A 22,442-nucleotide genomic window follows, 5' to 3' on the forward strand; every position below is an offset into this window, starting at 1 on the left:
TATTATTATTAGCGCGGTGATGAGTGCTGATGTTTTATCATTTTCATAAGGCTGTCAGTCAGAGGGGAGCTGTCCAGGGTTTGACGTTTCTATATTCATCATGCCGTTAAGATGAGCGCGTGTGTTCATGTTGCCTCATTTCCTGTAGTTGAGTCTCAGCCGAGAGAGAGAGAGAGAGAGAGAGAGAGAGAGAGAGAGAGAGAGAGACAGACACGGAGGGGGAGGTTGGTTCCTGATACCGAGACACGGAAAAGCAGGGGAGGGAGAGTTTGAGGGAAGAAAAGACAAGCGGAGAGAGGGGGGAGAGAACAGGGGAATTACACTGACGGACACAAAAGCGTCGGGGGAGAAACTGCATTCAGAATCTCTGACATCTTCTGTCTCGCGGGCTGTCACGGAGCATCGACAACGCTTGAACCCAGAACTCATGGGTTAACAGGTACGTCTCACCCACCCTTAAGCACTAATCCTCACACCACGCCGTATCGCCTCCTGTTTGACCATCACAACAGTGACAGAACCATCGGCGCCACGGGCTTCATCATCCACTTCACTCCGGAGTCGGTGCTCGTGTGTGAGATATGGACCTGCGTTTATGGACCTGACGTGTCAGGTACTACCAACGAGGTTCGTTTAACTTACAGCCTTAAGAGTTTTCCTGGGAGACGCGAACAGTCATTGACAAGTGAGTTTTTGATAGCTTGTGGGTTTGTTAATTTTTCAAGCACTGCGAAGTAAGCTGCTAAGTTTGCCAGCGCGAGAGAAACGTGTTTTACGTGGCCAGGTGAGACATGACACACACGCCGGTGGACGATGTTGAGAGAGGTCAATAGGCTGGTTCCGTTCAGTGGTCATTCATCCCACCTTGTGGACTGGCTTTTGTGCTGAAGCACACTGCTTATTCGGATTGTTTATAAAAGGGATTTGGATCGTGCTTCCGTTTCAATCAACGCAGTTGCGTGTTTATACCGTTCGCGTGTCCCGCATTGTACTTATCTCCAGTATTTATCGCAAGTTTTGGACTTGGATCGTGACTCTTTGGACTCGGGAGCTCCGGGGCTCGAGCTGTCAGTTATTCCTGGTTCCGTGATTGTAAGCAGGCTGTTTCGGGCGGTCGGGGGTATTTAAACGGCAGGTTCGGTGCTGGGTGAGCCCGGGTTTAACCCCCTCCCCCGTGCTCTCCCCTCGTTTAACCTCCAAAAGGGGAATTTCTCCTGCTGGAAATTTCTGCTGCGTCAACACCCTCGCGCACCAGACAACAGAAAGGGAATTTTACCCCCCCGAACTCCCTTATATTGTTTTTTCCCCCATATGTGAACCCTGTTGCCCTTTAATCCTTCGTGTAACACTTCTCCCAACTTGAAAAGTGCGGTGTGTCACCGTACTCAGTGGGAATGAGGCGTTTGTGCGTGTAACACCGCCGTCTCGGCTGTATTGTGTCTCTCCCCGTCTGCCCTCTTAAGCTGGTCAGTTCCGTCCTCCTCCATTTTCCGCCGAGCTCGCGCGCGGGGTGGTAACACGGGGGGGGGGGGGGGGGGGGACGAGCCCACTTGTTTCACGCGCTGACAACCCGCGCGCCAACGCTTCACGAGCCGCGACGTCAACAACACGCTCGCGCGCTTCGCGGGAAGGACGCGTTTAATCGAAGTCGGTGTCCTGGTCTTGATTTGACAGACGCGTCTGGTGGCGACACATTAAAACCGTTTATTGAACCCAATATTGTCCGCGTCTCCCAGGGTTAAACGCTTTCGCACAGCCCTGGGTTGGCGTTGGAAGGTACAGGTGCATGTGAACTGGATAAAATTATATACAGCTCCGAAATGTCGAACAACTTGGCGTAAGCCAGCGCTTAGACGTAGATGTTCTGACGAGAATCTTTACATTTCGTTTTTTTTTTATTCCAGTGCTCCACAGAAAGTTATGCCTTCAGTGAGTGTGTTTGTAGAGTTTGATATAGTCTTAGACAAACGTCCTCGAGATCGTATTTTTCGTTTTCTTTCGCAATCGACTTGAAATTGTATAGCAATTAGAAGCCATACGTCACTATTATTTGGAAGAATGTCAAATTAAACGGGATTCATGTCACTGCACTGGAAATGAGCGAAGTTAAGATTAAATGTAGCCGTGTGTATTTGCTTATACACGTGAACGTGGATGTACTTCTGAAAGAGCTACCTATTGCAGAATTAAATTAAGTAGGCACATCAAATTTCTTTCCTAAACAGTTCTACATTTGTCATATTTTAAATTACACATATTGGTGTTAATCTTAATTGAACATGACCGATAGGCAGAATTTTCACATATTGCATACATAAATATTAAACACACAGCCTAATGTATAATGAACTGATAGTTTCCCCTTATAGTTGAACAATATGCCTCAAGCATCTGGCAGGTGTCTGTTAAAACATCCAGTGTAAAAACAGAACATGTTCACCTGTCAATCTGACACTGAAAACACACATTCAGGTGTAATAGAATATACACTGTCCTGACAAAGCCATCAGGTCTGGTAGGTGAGAAAACGTACCTTTTTATTTAAGCATTGGTAAGACCTATTCAGTGCCCTGTTTTGTGCATATGTGCAGTGCATTTGTTCAGTCATGCTTTTTGTGAAAATGGGGACGCCGGATCATAATGCAGTGAGATGCTGATTGTACTTGAAGTCCAAATGTGTAGTGTAATGTGTACGCTTATATGTTGTATTTACACTTGCCGTTGAATGCAAATAACTTGTTGACTTTATATGCAAAGAATCTCTCTTTCTCACACTTACATTCTCACTCTCCTTTCTGCTATCATTCCGAGACCTTCCCTCTTTCTCCTTTACAGGCAAGCCATGTAGTTAGTGAACATGGGGTGGCTTTTGTCTAAAACAGTTACACACACACACACACACACACACTCATGTTCACTCAGACATGTGTGCACAGACAGAGCTGCCAGATGACAGAAGGTTTCATCTCAGAAGGACAGTGTATATTTGCCTTGGATGTCTGTCTTGGTTCTGTGAGTGTGGCTAAATGGGAATGATGGGTATATATACATGCGTATATGCAGGATAGGAAGCAGTGGCCCACTCTGCTGTGGCGACTTGCTTGCAGGTGTGGTAGTGTTATGTCAACAGAGGGAGGAGGAGAACTGGTTTTCAGTGTGTGAGGGCGGGAAGCATGATGTTTTCAATGAAGATAAATAGAAATGGAAAATAATTATTTTTTAGAGCTTTTAGTTATAATTATTAAATAGTCTGGAAATGTCATGGCAATGCCACAATCTTGTTTTACTAACTGAGATAATGCAGCGTTTACTTCTGTGTTCAACAGATGTAGCATTATGTTGAATGGAATGGTGGTTACACCTTTACAATATAGGGTTGCACTCTTATGATGTAAATTGAAGACCAGAGTTGTATTTCTGTAAAAGGTGTCTGAGGAATAAAGTGTGCAGACAGAAATGTGCTGAGATCTTCACTGAGGGTGGCTGTGGTTGTTAATCTGATCATTTGCACGGAAAAGGGAGTTATGAGGATAGATGGTAGATGGTGAGAACCTGAAAGAGAGAGAGAAAGAGATGTAGGTGGGGGTGGGTGAGATGGTGAACTGGTCTTGTGTGTAATGTCGGGGAGGTGTGTGTGTGTGTGTGTGGGGGGGGGGGCAGTAGGATGGGGGTGCAGGCTGACACGACACACAGCTGAACTCTGAGTGTATGAGTGGGAGGAGTGTGTGAGCGTGTGTGACTGAAGGCTGCTCTCCCTAGGCTGTGGGCTGTGCTGTGTGGGTAACAGGTTAGGCCTGCTACAGTGCTGACTTACACAAACCACACATTGTGTGTGTGTGTGTGTCTGTGTGTGTGTCTGTGTGTGTGTCTGTGTGTGTGTCTGTGTGTGTGTGTGTGTGTGTGTGTGTGTGTGTGTGTGCTTCCCTTACTTATATTCTACTTACCACTACTCTTAAGTGCTGACCATCACTGCACATTATGAAATGTAGATTCTCACAGCTCATATATGGCTTCACAAACTATTCCATAAACACCTTAAAACTAGATTTAATGTTTCATAATCAGAAATAAAAAGTCTTCCTTATGTTATTTTATGGATAGTTCTTGCTATTTATAGTTGCCATTGTGTAACCAAATGCACCCTTCCCCCAAAAAGCAATCATTAAAATGGACCTTGTCGGTTCTTTTGTGTTAACAGGGATGCATACAGGTGCTCTTAATTCCCTTGGGGTGTGTGTGTGTGTGTGTGTGTGTGTGTGTCTAAAGCGTAACAGCTGTGGTCCTCAGACACTTGTTCATCCCCTCTGCATTAGGTGCTGGGCGTGTAGGTTAAACCAGATGCAGCCCCCCCCCCCCCCCCCCCTCTCTGCCTCATACAGACCTGTGTCCTCAGGTGCCTTCTGAATATTTCAGTGGGGTGTTTCTGGAAAGCCCTGAGGAGAACACGAGTGAAAGACCCCCTGGAAATGAGATAGTGGGGTCATGGTAATAGACTGTACCCTTAACTCACATTAGCCTGAAAACGAAAATGAGGGATGTTTTCTTTCTAGTCTCTTTTCTCTTTCCATCTCACATTCATCCTTGTTCCGTGCTATGTGCCATGTTTGTCCCCTTTTTAGTAATCTGTCTACGTTTTGTTCTCTGTGTGTCGGCGCTGAGTTGGATTGGAGGTGCCTATTGGCTTGGTGGGACTTCTATTTCTTCAGTGATGCCTTGACACATCTTAGACTTTCTTTTTTCTTTATAAGTAAATTTAAACTCTTCACCCCCCCCCCCCCACACACACACACACACACACACGTGCGCCTCACATCTCTTTCTTGTGCGGTATCAGTTTTGACCACATGGGGTCTTAAACACAGGATGTTTATACATGGCAGCCATGCTAAATGTCCATCTTTCTTAGCCACCTTACACATTGTGATTAGTGGTTTATAGTGAGTATAATCCATCTAACTTTGTTGAGCTTCTATAAAATCAGTGCAGTTATTTCTGTTACTTTACTAACAGTTAACATGTGGACTACTTTTGCAAATTTACATCATGTTGAACATGGACATTTGGCTCATTAATGGTTAGAATTGACTAGCTAGGTGCCTGTCCTGTGTTTCAGTGCACACAGGTTCTAGGTAAGAAGTCGAGTCCTTTAAAGACCTATCTCCCTCTCATCCATTTGTTTTAAAATAAGGTTAGCAGATACAGGAAAGAGTGGACACTAAGGTTCACATTGAAAATGAATGATATTTCCATATCAAAGCTTCCAGGTGAAGCATTATAGAACACAAGAGTTTTCCATTTGTTTCTCTCTCTCTCTCTATCATACACACACACACAATCTCTCTCTCACACACTCTCTCTTTCTCTCTCTCTCGCTCGTCACACTATTTATTTTTCAGTGGATGGTTTAGTCTGTCTCTATACTTTTCATCCGGATGTATTTGCCAAGAACTAACCATAAAGAGTGGGTGGAGATACTCACGACGCTAACACATTTCTACCACATAATCTACTTTTTTTCTTCCCTCTATAAATTTCAGTTTTAAGAAACACTTGGTGGCGGTGAAGGTCAGGTTTCCTTTCTTTATGTATAATTGTGAAGTATTGCTTCTTAATGCAGGTTTTACTAGCACAACCTAAGCCTAAGTTAACCTCCTGGTCTAGATTCCCTTTTCCTAATGACACTGAAACATATCAGTTCTAACAGATCACTTCCAGTCAAGGCTGCATGAAGCAAAACCTGTCCGGTCTCTAAGAGGAAAGATCACACATACAGTAATTTCTGATGAAAAAAATAATGCCAAGCACTCATCAAGTCTTCGTGCCCAGAATGAGTGTTCACGTTACGTTTATGCATGCTGTGTCCGTTTGATTGCCATTCAACTTACCAAAGCTTAGGGGGAAAGCTAACTTAAATTTGTTTACAATACTCTAAAAATAAGTATAAACAAGCTAATTGTAAAGATCTTCCTAAAATAAACTCTCAGCAGCCTTCAGAGAAAAGACCAAGCTGCCCTGAGGTCAGCGTGCATGAGCAGCTTTCTGTAGCTTCATCCCCCAGCTCGCTGGAGCGCTGGTAGCCATGGTTAGCATAATGGACGGTGCTAGCCCTTTGTTTTTTCCAGATGCTTTGTGTGATGTTCTGATCTGCATTAGCCCATTATCAAGGGTTTGAAATCCAGAGGGGAGTTCATCGGCGAGTGCTAAAGTGCTGTTAACAAGGCCTGTTTAACATTCAGCTCTTCCTCCTCAACATAGTACAATTACTGCGCTGCTGCAGCTATTAGCATGTGGAGTTTGCCCGCATGCTTCTAATTGAGCTGATTTAACGTATGCCAGATCAACTTGTTTTCATTAATTAGTTCAGTCTTAAAAGTGCCATCAGGACATGAAATATTCATCAGAGTGAAGAGTTGCATTTGCAGAGTGCATGTGGTTGATGGACAAGTATTTCAGGATCACAGAAACTGAGTTCTGATCAAATTTATTGTGCTGACAGAAGAAAGTACTAGTTTCACAGTTTTACATACTGTTTCACAAAATGTCAATGTAAACACTTCAGTTAAGACAGGTGAATGTTTTATTTTAATGAGATGAAATTAAATTTTTTCAATGAGATTAGATACCGTGTTGTCGGTGACTAACATTCAGGTTCCAGTCAGCAATGGTCCATAATTTCCACAGTGTGCTTCCGGGTTGCTAGATCAACCTTTCCACCCCCTCTGCCCTTAAGCGCTTTGTACCAAGGGGGTGCGGAAAGTGGGACAGACTCCTCCTGTGGGCTCCATGCTCCCTTTCTCATTTTTACTCAGATAGGAAAAAAGAGCACTAATCAATCCCTCCCTGGCTCGAGATTTCACACAAGGCTCCCGGTGATGGAATACCTCCACTGTTGAATAGGTCAAAGTGCCACATTCTGGAAAGTTTGGTCACAATGAACCATCCAAGTCCTCTTGTTTTTTCTTTCTCTTATTCTTTTAGTTTTTGTTTGTTATTTTTATTTTGTAGTCTTTTTGGAATGAATGAAATTTGGTTAACTGCTCACGTGGAATGAATGGGTTAAAGTGGAGCATGGTGATATTAAATGAAGAGCAGAATACTTCAGGAGGGTCTCGCGAAATTGAACTGCAGCCATTTCCTCTTTCTGAGGTGGTTGTTGCACCTCACACTGGTGTTGTCAGAATGAAAAAAAGAGATGTCCCTCTCAGCCTCTCTCAAAGACTCTATCACTTTCTTCTTCTCTTCTCTTTCTACCCCTTTCTTTCACGCTTTCTAAATCACTTTCACTTTAGATTTCTCTCTCTCCTTCTCTCACTCTCTGTCTGTCTGTCTCTCTTGTTTTTGCTTGAGAAGCTGATCAGCGAGAGAGTTAACTGGGCACTCGATGCTGCCACTTCACAGTGTGGGAATGTGTGACTGTCTTTAAAATTAGGCTTCTGAGGTGGGCGGTATCTTGTTGACGACACCGGTTCCTTTTTGTTGTTTGTTTTGTGTTTTTTTTTTTTTCCTTTTTGTTGTTTGTTTTGTGTTTTTTTTTCTTTTTTTTTTCTTTTTTTGTTTGTTTTTATCATTTTGAACAAAGGGCTGTTAGGAGCAAACCAAGTTTGACTGTAGACAGTTAGCAATTCACACTAATGAAGAAAAATGAATGAAAGAAATGAGAAAAGGATGGAAGACAGAATTGCTTAGGAGAGAGATGCCTGGTGCAGTCGCACTATCAACCATGGTAAATATGACAGCACAAGACTATTAAAACAGTAAAACACTGACCAGTATTATAGATTTGTTTAATAATTACAGAAAATAATTACTGAGATATAGTCAGTCCATTATTACATGTTCATAAAAGACCATAAGTTATGTGATGTTTCATGAGCTTAGGTAAAAGACCTTTAAATCCTTCAAAGCCAAATAATAAAAAGGTCTGTCACTGCCAATCAAATGCTCTTGTAGAAGTTCAGTAAATCATTCTAAGTGCAATTCCTACACCATATTCCTTCCTCTCCCTCTCTCTTTCTCTCTATCTGTCTCTCTCTCTCTCTTCTTGTCTTGTTCTTTACGTTAAGCAAGCAATTTTTTATCAACAATTTTTACACGAGCAGTGAAAGCAAATTCAGGTACATGTCCAGAAATATATAGAGTAACTTCAGTTCAGTGTTTCAGTGTTGAAACTGAAGAATCTGTTTAGTGTACATGCATGAGACTCATTTTTTGGCTAATGACATTTTAAGCTATTTTTGCTTTTGTGTATAAACAAATGTGTCATATGTACCTATCCAGGGTCATGTCTAGCTATCATGACTTGAGTTTATGCATGTATTTGGATGGCAGTGTATTTCATTTTTATCAAAAATATTGCATATCTGTATATATCTGTATGTATGGTACATATCTATAGACGTGTATTTAAATTAAAAGAGTGACTAGGACAGAAAGAGAGTAACTGAGAGACAGTAACAGAGAGAGACAAAACTGAGGTACTGTAAATGAGAGAGAGAGTAACTGACAGAGACAACAACGGAGAGAGGTAGGGAGAGAGAGATGGTAACTGAAAGAGAGACAGTGCCCTCTTTGTTTAATCATTTATTAAGATTTTCATGGCTGATCAGGAGGCTTATAAATCCAAGCATGCGTTTAGGTTCTCTGTCTCTGTAGCTAGTTTGAGGTTATCCACTGTGGATGAGAGAGATGTCAGTGTTGAAGTGACAGCAATCACGCTAAAGACACCCCCTCCATTCTGTCCACCCATGCATCTCTCTCTCTCTCTCTTACATTCTCTGTCCCTCTCTTTCTCTCTGACTCATTGACAGGAGCCAGTGTTCCTGATTATTACAATTAGTTTACTGACAGACGCCTCATGCCAGGACATGTTTGTGTGTGTGTGTGTGTGTGTGTGTGTGTGTGTGTGTGTGTTTGTTTGTTTGTTTGAGTGTATATTAGTGTGTGTGTGTGTGTGTGTGTGTGTGTGTGTGTGTGTGTGTGTGTGTGTGTGTGTGTGTGTGTGTGTGTGTGTATTTCATCTAGAGCATGCAAAATCCCACTTTTTACGGAGGCTCTTTGGGGGACATATGAAGATGATGGGTTGTTAGAGAAAAACTCAGCAGGAGAAAAAAACGCATCCCTAAAGTGAGAGGTTGCTACATCATCCAGGAGTTTGGCCACTGCACTTTTGACTGCCATGGCCAAACCTCCACACTGCGGATGATGCATTCTTCACTATACTGTATTTTTCCTTTTTACTTAGTATTCACTTATTTCCTTTTTCTTCTTAATTCAAGTCAAACCTCTGAGGTTTAATAAATGATGTTGTGAAAAAGAGTGTTGTAATACCTTGGCAATTCAAATATAATATATAGAGCTTGATACCAAAATTTATATATTAATTACAACAGCAAAGAGTCTCTCTAAAGCCCTGAGGGTTAATGGGTTATGCAGTTCTTGGATGCCTGAAGTATCAGTTTCAAATGAAACCTGTCATAGATAAACCTTCCACCCCTTTTCAATGAATGCCTTATCTTATAATTACAGTCTATGCCAAATGCTGCCTTAGTAGAGATCATTGTCGTGTAATAGGGAAGAGGCAAAGTATAACCAGTTGTGCTGGTGGGCCCTGGCTGGTGCGTATGAACCTTTCTGTCGTGGAATTGTCTGTGTGCAGTGTATGTATGCTATTTGTGTGTGTGTGTGAATGTGTGCATGTGTGTGTTTGTGTATGTGTGCAAGGGTGCTTACAGGAACGCTGTGCCTCTGTGCACCGCCAGAACGACGGTTTGTTGTGACACCTCTCGGGGCGCAAGCTCCAGGAAGGTGTTAAAGATGATTCGTTGATTCGTGAGTAGCGGCAGCCGAGCTGTAGGGAGTCATCGCCGCACCATTTGGTGCTCTTGAAACGATGACTGTGTGTGTGTGTGTGTGTGTGTGTGTGTGTGTGTGTGTGTATGTGCGCGCGTGCACACGCATTTGTGTGTGTGTGTGTGTGTGTGTGTGTAAACTCACAGGGAAAAAGGAGTGGGAGGGAGAAAGAAAGAGAAGAGGAGGAGGAAGAGGTGGAGATCGTGTTGAAATTTGACTCCTACTCGGTAGCACGGCCTGACGATCCAAAATCATCAACCTCTCCCCCGTCTCTCAGGAGAATTTCCTCATGGTTCCAAGATTGAGATACTTAGCTCGCAGTGTCCGAGTATCTCCGCCCTCCTCCAGCACGTCGCGGTCACATCGCCGAGCGTGAACTTTTAGAAAGCCATACAACACCTGTCACCAAACGAGTGCCTCTTATTGCCCTCTTCACGGCTGTGTCTTCAGCGCTCATTTTGATGTGTTTCCCCTGACTTCATTAGTGCTAATAGAAGATGTGTGACACTCAAGCCATGACAGATGATTGTGAGGTTCACAGTTACACACGCTGTTTCACTTCCTTCACTAGACTGAGTTGCTCAGTCTGGTGAAACCAGTTACCTTTATTATTTTTAACCTATGCTCAAATCTCCTTATAAGTAGATATACATTGGGCTTTGCCTGCTGGTGTTTGCGTGACTATGTCACTATGTCAAATTCTGCTAGAATCCACCCCTGCTCAAGGCTGAGTCCTTCTATACAGTGAATGCTTCTGTAACAAAGGACACTCTGTCAGGTTATCTCCTAAAACACCCCTCTCGTTCTCACTCCATCTTTCCTCCCTCGCTCCCTCCACCCCAGCCCACCCCCACCCAACCACCCACATTCGCTCTCTTCATTTTTCTACAGTGGTAATGAGATGTTTCATTATTTGCATTTCACAGCTTTTAATAGCGAGAGAATTTAGGCTAAGCCCCGGGTTGTCAGAGAGGGAGTCTCCACTGGAGACACGGCTGGCTTCAGGGGCTCTGAGGCAGCAAATAGCCCAGAAACACACGAGGACGGAGGGAGAGAATGAAAGAGAGGGAGTGCACGAAGCAGGGGCCAGATACCGCAGTGTCAAATAGGGTCCCTACAGGAAAAAAGAGCCCTGACGAGGTATGGTTTTAGGGGGTTAACAAGTTAATTGCTTTCCGTCTGGCTTTAGCGCCTACCGCTCTCGCCAAGAGAAGACTAGAGAAACGGTAAGAGAATGAAAGGGGGGGAAAAAAGTGTATTTAAAAGGAAGGAGAAGCAAAATAGAAAGTCAAGGTGATGTCTTATTGCCTTTGATTCTGTGATCATGCTGAAGAAAGGGAAAGGTTCGCAGCCTGCAGACAAAATGGAGTGTCCTTGGCAGGCAGCGGCACAGCACAGAGTTTGTTTTGCAGCCCTGTGGCTCAGCTCCGTGGCGAAAGAGGCGGTCAGACGCCGTTCCAGAGGGGAAGACGGGGCCGAGGTCCGCACGCGGCCCTTTGAGCCGAGTGGCCGAGCGTGGAGGAGGGTGGGGACGTGGGGCTTTGGCGCGCTCGCGTGCGGGCGGGGGGAAGGTTCGGCCGGACGAGCGCAGCGCTCTTAAGGCTCTTACGGCTCAACCCGTGGCTCCGCCCCCTTGCCGAGCTTTCTGAGAGCGAGCCGAGGTCACGGCCCCGGCCGGCTGTGCTGATATGGCGGGACCTACGTGCGAACCCCCCTGCATATGCCCACTGCCTGCATCAGAGCCCCAGGCTGCTCATCCTGCCCGCCCTGCTGACGCTGATGGCACATTTTCCTCGCGGGCGCTTTCTCCCCGGCCTGTGGGCGGTGGAGGCAAGAGGGGGAGGAGGGGGAGGAGCCGAGGGTGGAGCGGGAGAGCGGAGCAGAGGGCTTAAGGCTTTCAAAGCCTTTTAGATCTGCTCTGGTCACACTTTCCATAGTGACGGGCCCGCCTTACCTGCGAGATTTGGAGTCCAGCCAGGACACCAGCGCATGAAGACAGAGACACAGATAGGGACAGACAGGGTGAGACGAAAGCTCATTTCATATGGAGAGGAAATTCCTGTTCTGTTAGGTATCATTTCAGGCAGCTCAATTAAGTTGTGGTTCTGGTGGATCTGTTTAGGAAGATTTTCATTTAAACATACTCACCCTTTCACCCATGAACGACAAATCTGCCAGAGTTAACCCTCAGGAAAATCGCTCTGACACCTAGTTGAGTAGTATATAAAGACCTGCTGTCTGAGAGGTGGTCTGACGTACACACGACTTGTCTCCTTTGTGTCTTTCTCTCTCCCCCTCACTGCATCACTAGCCACATTGGTATTCAGATTTCAAATTAAATAAATGTAATTCTCACTCACAGACACACACAAAATTATGCTAAATAGGCTGCATTTCTATCAGATCTGTACATCGCATCCTTGATGAAGCCCATATGGATACACTCATTACAGGAGATTCAGGACAGATCTATGAACATTCCAATTATTGCCAATTTGTAGTCTCTCGTATGCAACACATAATAATTCAAAAATTTTTATAAATTTGGTTTTCCTAAAAATAAAAAAACTTACATACATGAACCTTTTAAAATTAATCCAGTGTTTGACATTTGTATAAAAACCCTCTCATTTTTTTGTTCAACATTTATACATCTGTGTTTACCTTTGCCTTAGAATACTTGGACGGAAATATATGGACAATAACTCTTCCTTGTTGCTCAATCCCCACTGTTATTAAAGACACACATGAAAAAGTGGGGAAAGTGAAACAACTTTTCCACCTCTATGGCCGCACGCTCGCATGTTTGTGTGTGGCAGGCCCCGTGAGGAGGCCAGTCACTTTAGATTTGAGTGCACGAGGGTGACAGCAACTTAAAGCAGCGTTGGCACTCTTTAACACTCCAGCCCCAGAGTGACGTGAGACAGCTCGGGCACACGCTGCCCTCCACGCTGTCCTCTCTTCCTCCCTCTCGTTCCCCCCCTAAACTCATTCCTGGCAATGACAGAGAGCCTGACCCTGCCGCACTGAGCGTGGCTCCTTACCTGCCCCCTCCTCTCGCCCATGTTGGAGGTTCACCTTCAGCTCTGCTGCTCTTCTATTTCAGGCACGCAGAGCGTCGTGCGTCGCACGTTTATGTCTGCAGATTACATTTGGACGGTTACGGCACGCGATTCTAAAACACTGATTGCGCCTTGCGGTGCTCTCTGCTAACACTGGGCGCTGGGAACCCAGCGAGCCGTCGGTGAACGCAGGAGGCCAGCGACCTGCAGATGTTCCGAGCAGTCTTCCAGAGAAGCACTCCAAAGGGTTCAGAGAGCCGCTGTGCCTCATCAGTCTATTATATAGACCTTCATTTGCTTCCCCCCCGACTCCTTTAACCATTTTTTTGCTCCACTAACCATTAGATCCCTCCGGTCCTGCTCAAGCAGAAAATCTGATTAGACCGACTATGTTTGTCTCTCAGCCTGGGTTTAGCGTGCTGTTTCACTACACACGTCCAACAGTTGCTCAGTTCGAAACGGTTGGTGTTATTTGCGATGTCGGTGTTTACTGTTGTTTGTTTTACTCTGTACTTCCCTGCAACGTAGACTAACCACCGGTGTCTTTTGAGCCTAAATGACAATTATTTTCGTGGTGTTTCTTCATTTTCTTTTTTATTTTTTTATGTTTTACCATACTCAGACCTGTTTATGGTTTGAAGGCTATCAGAAGTCAGTAGATGCAGAGCTGACCCAGAGGTGTGAGTTTGTGTTGGTGACTTGTTAGCGTTTTAAGCACTTAAAGATGTGTGAGAATAGTCAGATGAAAATAGCATAATTTACTCAAAACGGCACGCTCGTGTGTCAGTGTGTGTGGTCTTACTTTGAGTAAAGTTTTTTTTTCATTAGAAAAAAACAAGAAAATATCATCTTCATTCAAACATTTTGTCTCAGTCCTTTCGAAAAACATTTTGATTCAGACCTTTTGCCATTCAACAATTGTTGTTGACAACCTCCCTAAAAACACCTTAAAAGCAATTAAGGCAAACCCCAGAACCACTAAGGAAAGTCAGTGATGCTAACCAAACGCTATTACCAAGAGGTTTAAAAGAAGCATCTCTTGTCACTCTTGTTTTCATCCTTTCACCGATTTTAAAGAAAGGTGTGTTTGTCCGAGTGGACAGTGGACTGATTTGATGGTGCAAGCCATCAGGAGAGGCGTTCACCTAAACGTGTCCTGAAGCAATCGAGCCCTGTAGCAAACCCTGCTGTCACTCAGAAGAAGGGGCGTCATCACGGTCCACTCAGCCCCGCGCAAGCTGGCAGTCTGAACACTCCCCAAACGAATCACACCTCCCTTCTGGTAACACTCCACAGCTTTGTGATTTACTCCTAATCCTGAAGACCCACTGAGTGTGCGTGTGTGGTGTCGTGCGTGTGGGTGTGGATGTTTGTTTGTTCCAGTGTATGCTTTACACCCGTGCGCCTTGACATATTTTTGAAGGTGTGTGCGCTCCCTGTTGATTATATCTGGTCTCCGATCAACCCTTAAAGCTTTGGCCACCAGCCTTTTAAAGACGAAGATCACCTTTTGCATTTGGATTAAAGTGAAGATCAGCCAACAAGAACAGACCTAAGAACATCCCTGTAGCCTCTGTAGCAGCTGTATAGCGATGCACCTGGTACAGTTGCAACTGCATGAGGGGATTTACTTATAGCTGATTTCATCTTTGTTTTTTAAAGTCTCTGAACAAGCAGCTTCGCCTCTTCTCCATCTGTGAGCTTTTTTTTTCCTTGTGGGTGTGCTTTGGGTGGCTAACACGAAAAGCTTCAGGATCACCCCCTTTCCAAGTGATAAAAAATAATAATAATAATAAAATACAAATATTTTGGAGCCTTCAGTGAGCTTCTCAGGGGATCTGTCCTTGAATGTCGGCTGCACCGGTGGGTGATGTTTAGCTCTTTTGGGTGGAGCTACACTGTGGGTGGAGCTACACTGTTGGCACAGGCTATCACACAGATAGTATTGTCCTGAACTGCAGTAACTAAAACCTCAATATTCCAAGTTGAAGTCGTGGTCTTTTTTGACAGGCCCTCCATTTTATTTTTTGTCAAACTACAGCAGTCGTATTACTCTTACAGCTATGATTGACACAGGAGATCAGGGATCCGGCCTGTCAATAATGATTGAGTAGTTGGTGACCACTGCCATAAGCCCCCTCCCCCCATAAAGACTGATTGGCATTGTTCGTGTGTTCTTTGTTCCGCTAATAGTGCTTTTGTTTTGACTTATTAGCCACCAAATAAAATTACCGAGCCCGATATAAAGCACTTTAATGCAATCACTAGCGCTCCTCTTCACACATTTCCCCTTTTCTGTTGTTAAATGGCTGGACGTAATTAGCATTTTGTCAGTTCGTGATCAAGTGGAAAACGGGGCTGCCAAACAGCCGATTCCTTTTGAGCAGAGAGGCCCATGGCTGCATCCCAACAGGCTGCAGACGCTGGGCAGAGAATCGCTTCAGCGCCGTGGTCCCAGACTTTGGATTTCAGCACATCTTAACAGACATCATTGATCTCAAAAGAAAGACATAAATACTTCAAAATAATAGCAACAACAACAATAATGATAATAATTCACATGTTTTCTGGGTGGGGGATCTTACTGTGATGTGTGCGAGGTTGTTGTTGTTTATGGAGACAAAAATCTGTGCTAAATAAACACTGATGTTATTTTGTAGCAGCAGTAACATAGAGCATTTCATGTAATAATAAATGTGATATATAAATGTGATATACACATGTGATATATAAATGATATTTTAAGTCTCTTTAATGCTACAGAACGTTTGCATGTATATGTTGGTTTATATATTATAATGGCAAATACCAGTAATAATACAGTGATTTTAGAGTGTACTTATGAGCAACAGGTGTCATTTCAAAATGATTCTAAAAGTCACCAACCTGAGCTCGTTTCCTTAATACTGAAACTCTTAAACAGAAAATAAAAGCCTGTTCTTGTAATGTTACTTTAATCTCTTAAGTAGATAAAGGGTATTTCCTCCTCTCATTCGAAGAAGTCTGCTAAGCAGTGTGTGTGTGTGTGTGTGTGTGTGTGTGTGTGTGTGTGTGTGTGTGTGTGCACGCTTGTCTTTGTTTCTCCACCCCAGACTCTGTCCAGGAGACGCAGCCACCCAGTAATCCAATGAATAACCGGAAGGAAGACATGGAGATCACGTCGCACTACCGGCAGCTCCTGCGTGAGCTGAACGAACAGCGGCAGCACGGCATCCTGTGCGACGTGTGCGTCATCGTGGAGGGCAAGATCTTCAAGGCGCACAAGAACGTGCTACTAGGTAGCAGCCGCTACTTCAAGACCCTCTACTGCCAGGTGAAGAAGGGCACGGAGCAGCAGGCCACCATCACTCACCTGGACATCGTCACCGCGCAGGGCTTCAAGATCATCCTGGACTTCATGTATTCTGCCCACCTGGCGCTCACCAGCAAGAACGTCATCGAGGTGATGTCGGCCGCCAGCTACCTGCAGATGACCGACATCGTGCAGGCGTGTCACGGCTTCATCAAGGCGGCCCTGGACATCAGCATCCGATCCGAGCTGGCCGACGAGCTGGCCGACATGGAGATGGGCGGCGTGGTGGGAACGGTGGGCGGCGGCCCCGGCCCGGGGGGCGGGGCCGCATCGGAGGCGCTGGCCTCCATGATCTCGGTGCGGAGCAACTCGCCGTGGCTGGCCCGCCGCACCAGCCCGGCTAACTCCTCCGGCGACTCGGCCATCGCCAGCTGTCACGAGAGTAACAGCACCTACGGCAAAGAGGACCAGGAGCCCAAAAGCCTGGAGAGCCAGGAGGACGCCTGCTCGCAGCCCCTCTGGCCGGCCGACTACCGCTCAGTTCAGGTCAAAGAGGAGCAGGTCTCCCCGTCCAACATCACAGACGGCTCGGGGGCCGGCCGGGGAGCGCGGGGGACGCCCGGAGAGCAGGGGAACGGGGGGGAGGGGGGCTGGCAGCCGCCCGGCTCGGGACGGCGTAAGAATCGCAAGAACAAGGAGACGGTCAGACACATCACTCAGCAGAGCGAGGGCCACAGCCGCACTGGCTCCCCACTGCCCGCCGTGCTCTCCACGGCCAGCTGGAGCTACAGCAACCAGGACATTCCAGGTAGGACCAGCAGCGCCGAGATCCGTGCAGACAGAGACGGGCCGCGTTAAACGAGCAGCGACCGTTAATGTGCCGCATCATGTGTTTTACGCTTTGGAGGGAAATGGAGCCTGGCCATTCCTTCAAAATCATAGGCGCTTTGATGGGGAGAAAAACCATTTCCTTGTCCATTTCTATAACAAAGCCAGACAGATAAAATATCATTCCTGCAATGCATGAAATTGGGCAGATAATCTAGCACTACTGGAGCATTATCCAGTAGCTTGGTTGACTTAGTAGTGAGGAACTAGCACTCACTGCTAGTGCAAGAGCGTCACCTAATTTAAAGGTTGATTTTGATTAAGCATAGATGTTGCAAACAATGAAAAGCGAGACATCGGTTCAGAAGTCTTACAGAGGAGTGATTAATACAGATTTCACATTTAAAAATTCTTGAACGATGGTGCAGATGGATGTATGGTGTCCAGTATTTCAAGTTTTGATTTCGTTGTTTGATTCATTTTGCTACAAATCGAACCTTGATTGGAGAATTAGTTCAGCTGTAGAGACAATGGAAATCCCTCCCTGAGATATCGGACAATTACAGATTCTTATAGATTGGGATGGGGAGTTTGGGGTTGAAAAACTCATCTCCTCATTAATATCAGACAGACACATGGGACACGAGACTGCCTCATCAACCTAAAAAACAAAAACGTGCTGTCGTCTTTAGGAATGAGAACACTCTAGTGGGGGTAGAGAAGCCCTACCTGTCTGGGCAACATTTAGCTACTGGTGCTGATAGGTATGTAGATCATTAAAAGTGAGGCAACTGTAATCTCTGGTGTATTTGAGCAGGCTGTGAAATGGGCACACACACTCTTTAAGAAAACAGGATAATTGAATTGACCTTGGTGGCAAAGTAAGGATTAAGGTGTGTTGCCTGTGTGAGTCTGTCTGTGTGTGTGTGTGTGTGTTGTGGGGGATGGGGTAGGGGTGGATTGGAGGATGTATAAATGAGTGGGTGGGTGTGTGTATGAGTGGGTGGGTGTGTGTATGGGTGGGTGGGTGGGTGGAGTGCAGTATGGGTGTGTATTGGAGTCACGTGGGTATGTGTATGTGCACACGAGCACATGTGTTTGGAGGCTCTGCCCTATGGGGTTCTGGTTCTGAAGATCAGCCTCAGTTAGCGCCAGTTTACCTACTTAAATCTCAGAACACCCCCCCACCAACCCCACACCCCTGCCAACCAGTCCTGATACCTGAGGCTCGGACAGAAATAACCGCACATACTGACCCAACCCAAAAGAGCAAACATAAAGAACAGGACACGATACATCTCAGTCTCTTAGTGTGCTCTAAAGGGCAGTTCACAGAAACACACTTACAGTACCCATTTACCATCCACATATGCAGACTGTTGTGGAACACAGACTAATACTTTTGTAACAAACGTCTTTTTATACCATATCTCAACCAAATTTCTACTACCTTTGGATGAGTCACGTTTATTTAGAACTGTATAGCAATGAAAGCTTTTGAAAAAGGTTTGGGAGAAACTTTCCTGTATGACTTAAATCACGTGGTTTAGACACCCAAATAGAAGTGAAGGGGGGGGGAGTGTGAGGAGATGGGGTTATTCCTCCTGCAGATCTCACATGCATCTCAACACATGTGAAGATCACGCCTCAATGGGTTGAGATGCAGTGGATTTTGTGGTCAGGACTTTTTCTAGACACCTAGCCGCAGAGCTAAAAAAAAAACCCCACGGGTCATTCTATTAAAAATGAGAATTTTATAGCAACCATGACATCAACATAATTACGTTATGATCACACCTTTCCATTAACAAGTGTGCTTTATGTCTCATTAAGATGTAAAAAATAAACACTCGTTTTTTTTAATCCTAGACTTAATGGGGGGTGTTGGTGGGTGGTAGGGGGCAGCTCGTATGGTCTTTCTGGGAGGTGTAGAGCTTTTGGAAGCGTAAGCCCGGATTCGGTGAAAGGCCACAGGAAGTCTCTAGTTGCAGGTGGAATGATGGCATGAAGCAGTCTGGCATTTAGTTCCTCCACTTAAAGTGCTTTGAGGATGCTGCTTGTTACACGCACTGACGTGTGGAGACATGGAGCTCCAGGCAACTTAGATCAGGCAGCTTGTGTTGTAAGCTCATTTTGTATTGATTCTCTTTCTTTGGTGGGGGTCTGTGCAATATATATATATATATATATATATATATATATATATATATATATATATATATATATATATATACAATATATACACACACGTTTGTATATATATGTATATTGTATATGTGTGTGTGTGTGTGTGTGTGTGTGTGTGTGTGTGTGTATATATATATATATATATATATATATATATATATATATATATATATATAATGTGTGTGTGTGTGTGTGTATACATGTGTGTGTGTGGGTGTCTATGTATGTGTGTGTGGGTGCGTGCGTGTGCTTGTGTGCGTGTGTGTGTGCATGTGTGTGTGTGCGCGCGAGCGTGTGTGAGTGTGTGTGTACGTGTGTGTTCATACACGTGTGTGGAGTATTAGTGCAGGAGGGTTTAAGGATTATTTAGGATAAATAGGAAGCCAAGACAAAAAGAGCCGCCAGTCATAATACTGTCTCTCTGGCTGTCTTGTGTGCTGGTACACAGACTCCCAAACACACCATCACCATGACTCTCCCCGTCCACCCCCACTAAGAGCTCAGGCCAACTGCCTCCTTCCATACTGATACTGTTTGTCCATATGTTTAAACATTATCTAGCGAATGACCTTGTCACAGTGCTGATTAGGCATCCATTTAATCCCTAATTAAAATAGATAATACATTTGACCTGATTAAATGCTACCTTTTTACAGACATGTCTTCTTTTTAATGTTTGAATCAGCCCCCCTTTGAAGGGACGCTTTGGAACCTTGAGGCTGACCAGCTTATTGTAATCTAAACACAAAATACAAAAATTTTATTGCACAACGTTATCCTGCACACGGATGTGTATATGTTCACATTCTTCCTTTCTTTGAGAAAAACGTTCTCCTGTTAACAACTGTAGAAAGAAAGAATTGTTGTGAAGTTTGTCTGTGTGTGTGTGTGTGTGTGCACTCACGCTAATGGTTGCATAATTGCTGCCTAACTCAAGAGTTCCACAGAAAGCCAGTCTGTTGGGCAAGTGTTTTCTCTCTTGCCTCAGACCAGGCTCAAGACAAACACAGAGAGCACACCCACCACTTCCATGGCAAACATCTCTAATATCTGTAGTGCAGTAATTCCTGTATTAATAAGTGTATATTTTGTGTAGATAGTATTTAGATATTAATAATATTAATTACGCTCATTGCTGATGGTGTGGAGTTGTGGGGGTTTGTGTGGTTGGGTACAGACCCACTCGCTGACCTTTGTGTGTGATTATGGGGATTTCTGTCTCGACACAGGCCGTGTCTCGGTTGACATATGTTTGGTTTTAGGTGCCCTTATCATCTCTCCATCATCAGGGCTGAAACTAAACTTATCTTCCCCCTTTTCCTTTCCATTGCCTATGACACACATATCACAAAATAACACTGTAAATGTTATGTAAATTAAATTAAATGTAATTGTAATTACATTTGTAATTGTAAATTAAATGTAGCTGCCGCATCCGAGCCTGCATCAATCAATCAATCAATCAAATTTTATTTATATAGCGCTTTTTACAACAGTTGTTGTCACAAAGCAGCTTTACAAGTGCCGAGTCCTAGCCCCCAGTGAGCAAGCCAAGGGCGACAGTGGCAAGGAAAAACTCCCTAGCATATGCTTTTGAGGGTTCTGTTTGTCTTTTGCGTCGATAACGTTCTTTTTTGGGGGAAAGGGGGTATTGGAGCCGGAGGCTGTGTGTGGGTTTTTTTTTTTTGTCAGACAGCTGTGTGTGTCGTAGGCATGGTTGTTCAGGGTTGGTGTACAGGTGTGTGTGTAGTAGGCCGGTTGTTCAGGGTTGGTGTACAGGTGTGTGTGTGTAGTAGGCCGGTTGTTCAGGGTTGGTGTACAGGTGAGAGGTATGAATGGGAGTTGCTTCAGCCACTTAAGACCAGTCAATCTGTATAAACACTCAGTCTTCAGGAATTAGCCCCCTCCCAAAGCACATACACACATACAAAGGCATAATGGATCATCAGATACAGACAGAAACATTAGACACTCAGACATAGACTTATGCTCAAATATTAATTCATGAAACTAGAAACCTTTTTAAAGGCATGACATGTTTTAATATGATAAAAATAGGGTGTAGTAGCTTTACTCTGTGAGGATGCACTCTGCTTCCTTAGAAGCAAAGGGTAGAACAATTATTTTGGCAAAGTTAACAATAATCTCTGCATTCAGAGGATCCTGGGTCATATTGCCTAATTTAGAGTAAAATTCAGCTTGACTTATACTTAGCTTGCTGTGTTATCAAAGTTCAGCTGTGTTCTGGTTCATGTGAGTTCCTTTCGCGGTGACAGAAGAAACCTATGTGCAGCAGAGAGTAAGTCGTGATGTCTGATTTCAGCTGTTCGCATGCCAGTCTCAGTTGTTTAATGTGATATTTCCAGCATCGTTTCCCAGCACACACTGTCACAGCAAGATGCCTCCTGTTTGTAAACTCTGGGGAGCGTGCATGCATGTGTGTGCATGTGAGCGCGTGAGCGTGCGAGCGTGTGTGTGGGGTGCGTGTGTGTGTGTGTGGTGTGTGTGTGGGGGGGGGGGGTGGTCTGTATATGTGTGTGTGTGTGTGGGAAGGGGGTGTCTGTTTGTGTGTGGATTTGTGTGTGTGTGTGTGTTTGTGTATGTTTGTTTTTAGCAAAAAGATGGGGCAGAAAGCTAACGTATCTTGCTATCACTCCTTTACGTTATGCCACCTCTTTATCTTCTTTTCTTGTCTTCTCCCTTGTGTTCTTCCCTTTCCTCTCTAAGTCTCTGTAGTCTTAAGGTGAGTGCTTAAAATAATGAGAGTGATTCCCCCTTTCACCCCCTTCTTCTCAAGATTCTCCCCATAGTATTTACACCTCATTAAACTTGAAATAGGTTTAATATTTAAAACTCTGGCAACACAGCTCAGCCCCTTTCACCTCTGTCACCTTTGGCTTTTTTCCCTCTCTGCTTTCTCCCAGTTTAATAATCTACTGTCATATTTCCTCTAATATACTCCCTCTCCATTAAAACCAAAATAGATTTAATATTTCAAAAGTTGGACTTAAATTTTAACCCCCTCGCTTTTAATGGTTTCCTTCTTTTCTTTCATATGCAGCATTTATTTAAGTTAAATTCATTTCAGTTCAGTGGAGCTTTATTGGCATGACAAATTTTCGTATTTTTACTGCCAAAAATTTGATAATCTTTGATGATCTTAAAATGTAAAATACACAAAAACAGCACAACTGCTACCAATACCATCAATATGTCTTCATGTC

At 44.5% G+C, this 22,442-nt stretch overlaps 1 protein-coding gene across 5 annotated transcripts in view; it reads left to right on the forward strand.

The window, feature by feature from the left end:
- The first annotated feature begins 220 nt into the window (after positions 1 to 220).
- zbtb46 (zinc finger and BTB domain containing 46) overlaps positions 221 to 22,442 on the forward strand; it is a 52,987-nt gene continuing 30,765 nt past the window's right edge. For 2 of the 5 annotated variants that reach the window (XM_076995047.1, XM_076995043.1), the window contains exons 1-2: positions 221 to 439; positions 16,004 to 17,011. In XM_076995047.1, coding sequence (XP_076851162.1) covers positions 16,039 to 17,011 — 973 coding nt within the window. In that variant the 5' untranslated portion in view covers positions 221 to 439; positions 16,004 to 16,038. Of the gene's footprint in view, positions 440 to 460; positions 686 to 16,003; positions 17,012 to 22,442 lie in introns of those variants that run through there. The other 3 variants (XM_076995046.1, XM_076995045.1, XM_076995044.1) reach the window with 3 other exon arrangements.

This window comes from Brachyhypopomus gauderio, unplaced genomic scaffold, assembly GCF_052324685.1.
Source record: "Brachyhypopomus gauderio isolate BG-103 unplaced genomic scaffold, BGAUD_0.2 sc175, whole genome shotgun sequence".
Classification (NCBI taxonomy): Eukaryota; Metazoa; Chordata; class Actinopteri; order Gymnotiformes; family Hypopomidae; genus Brachyhypopomus; species Brachyhypopomus gauderio.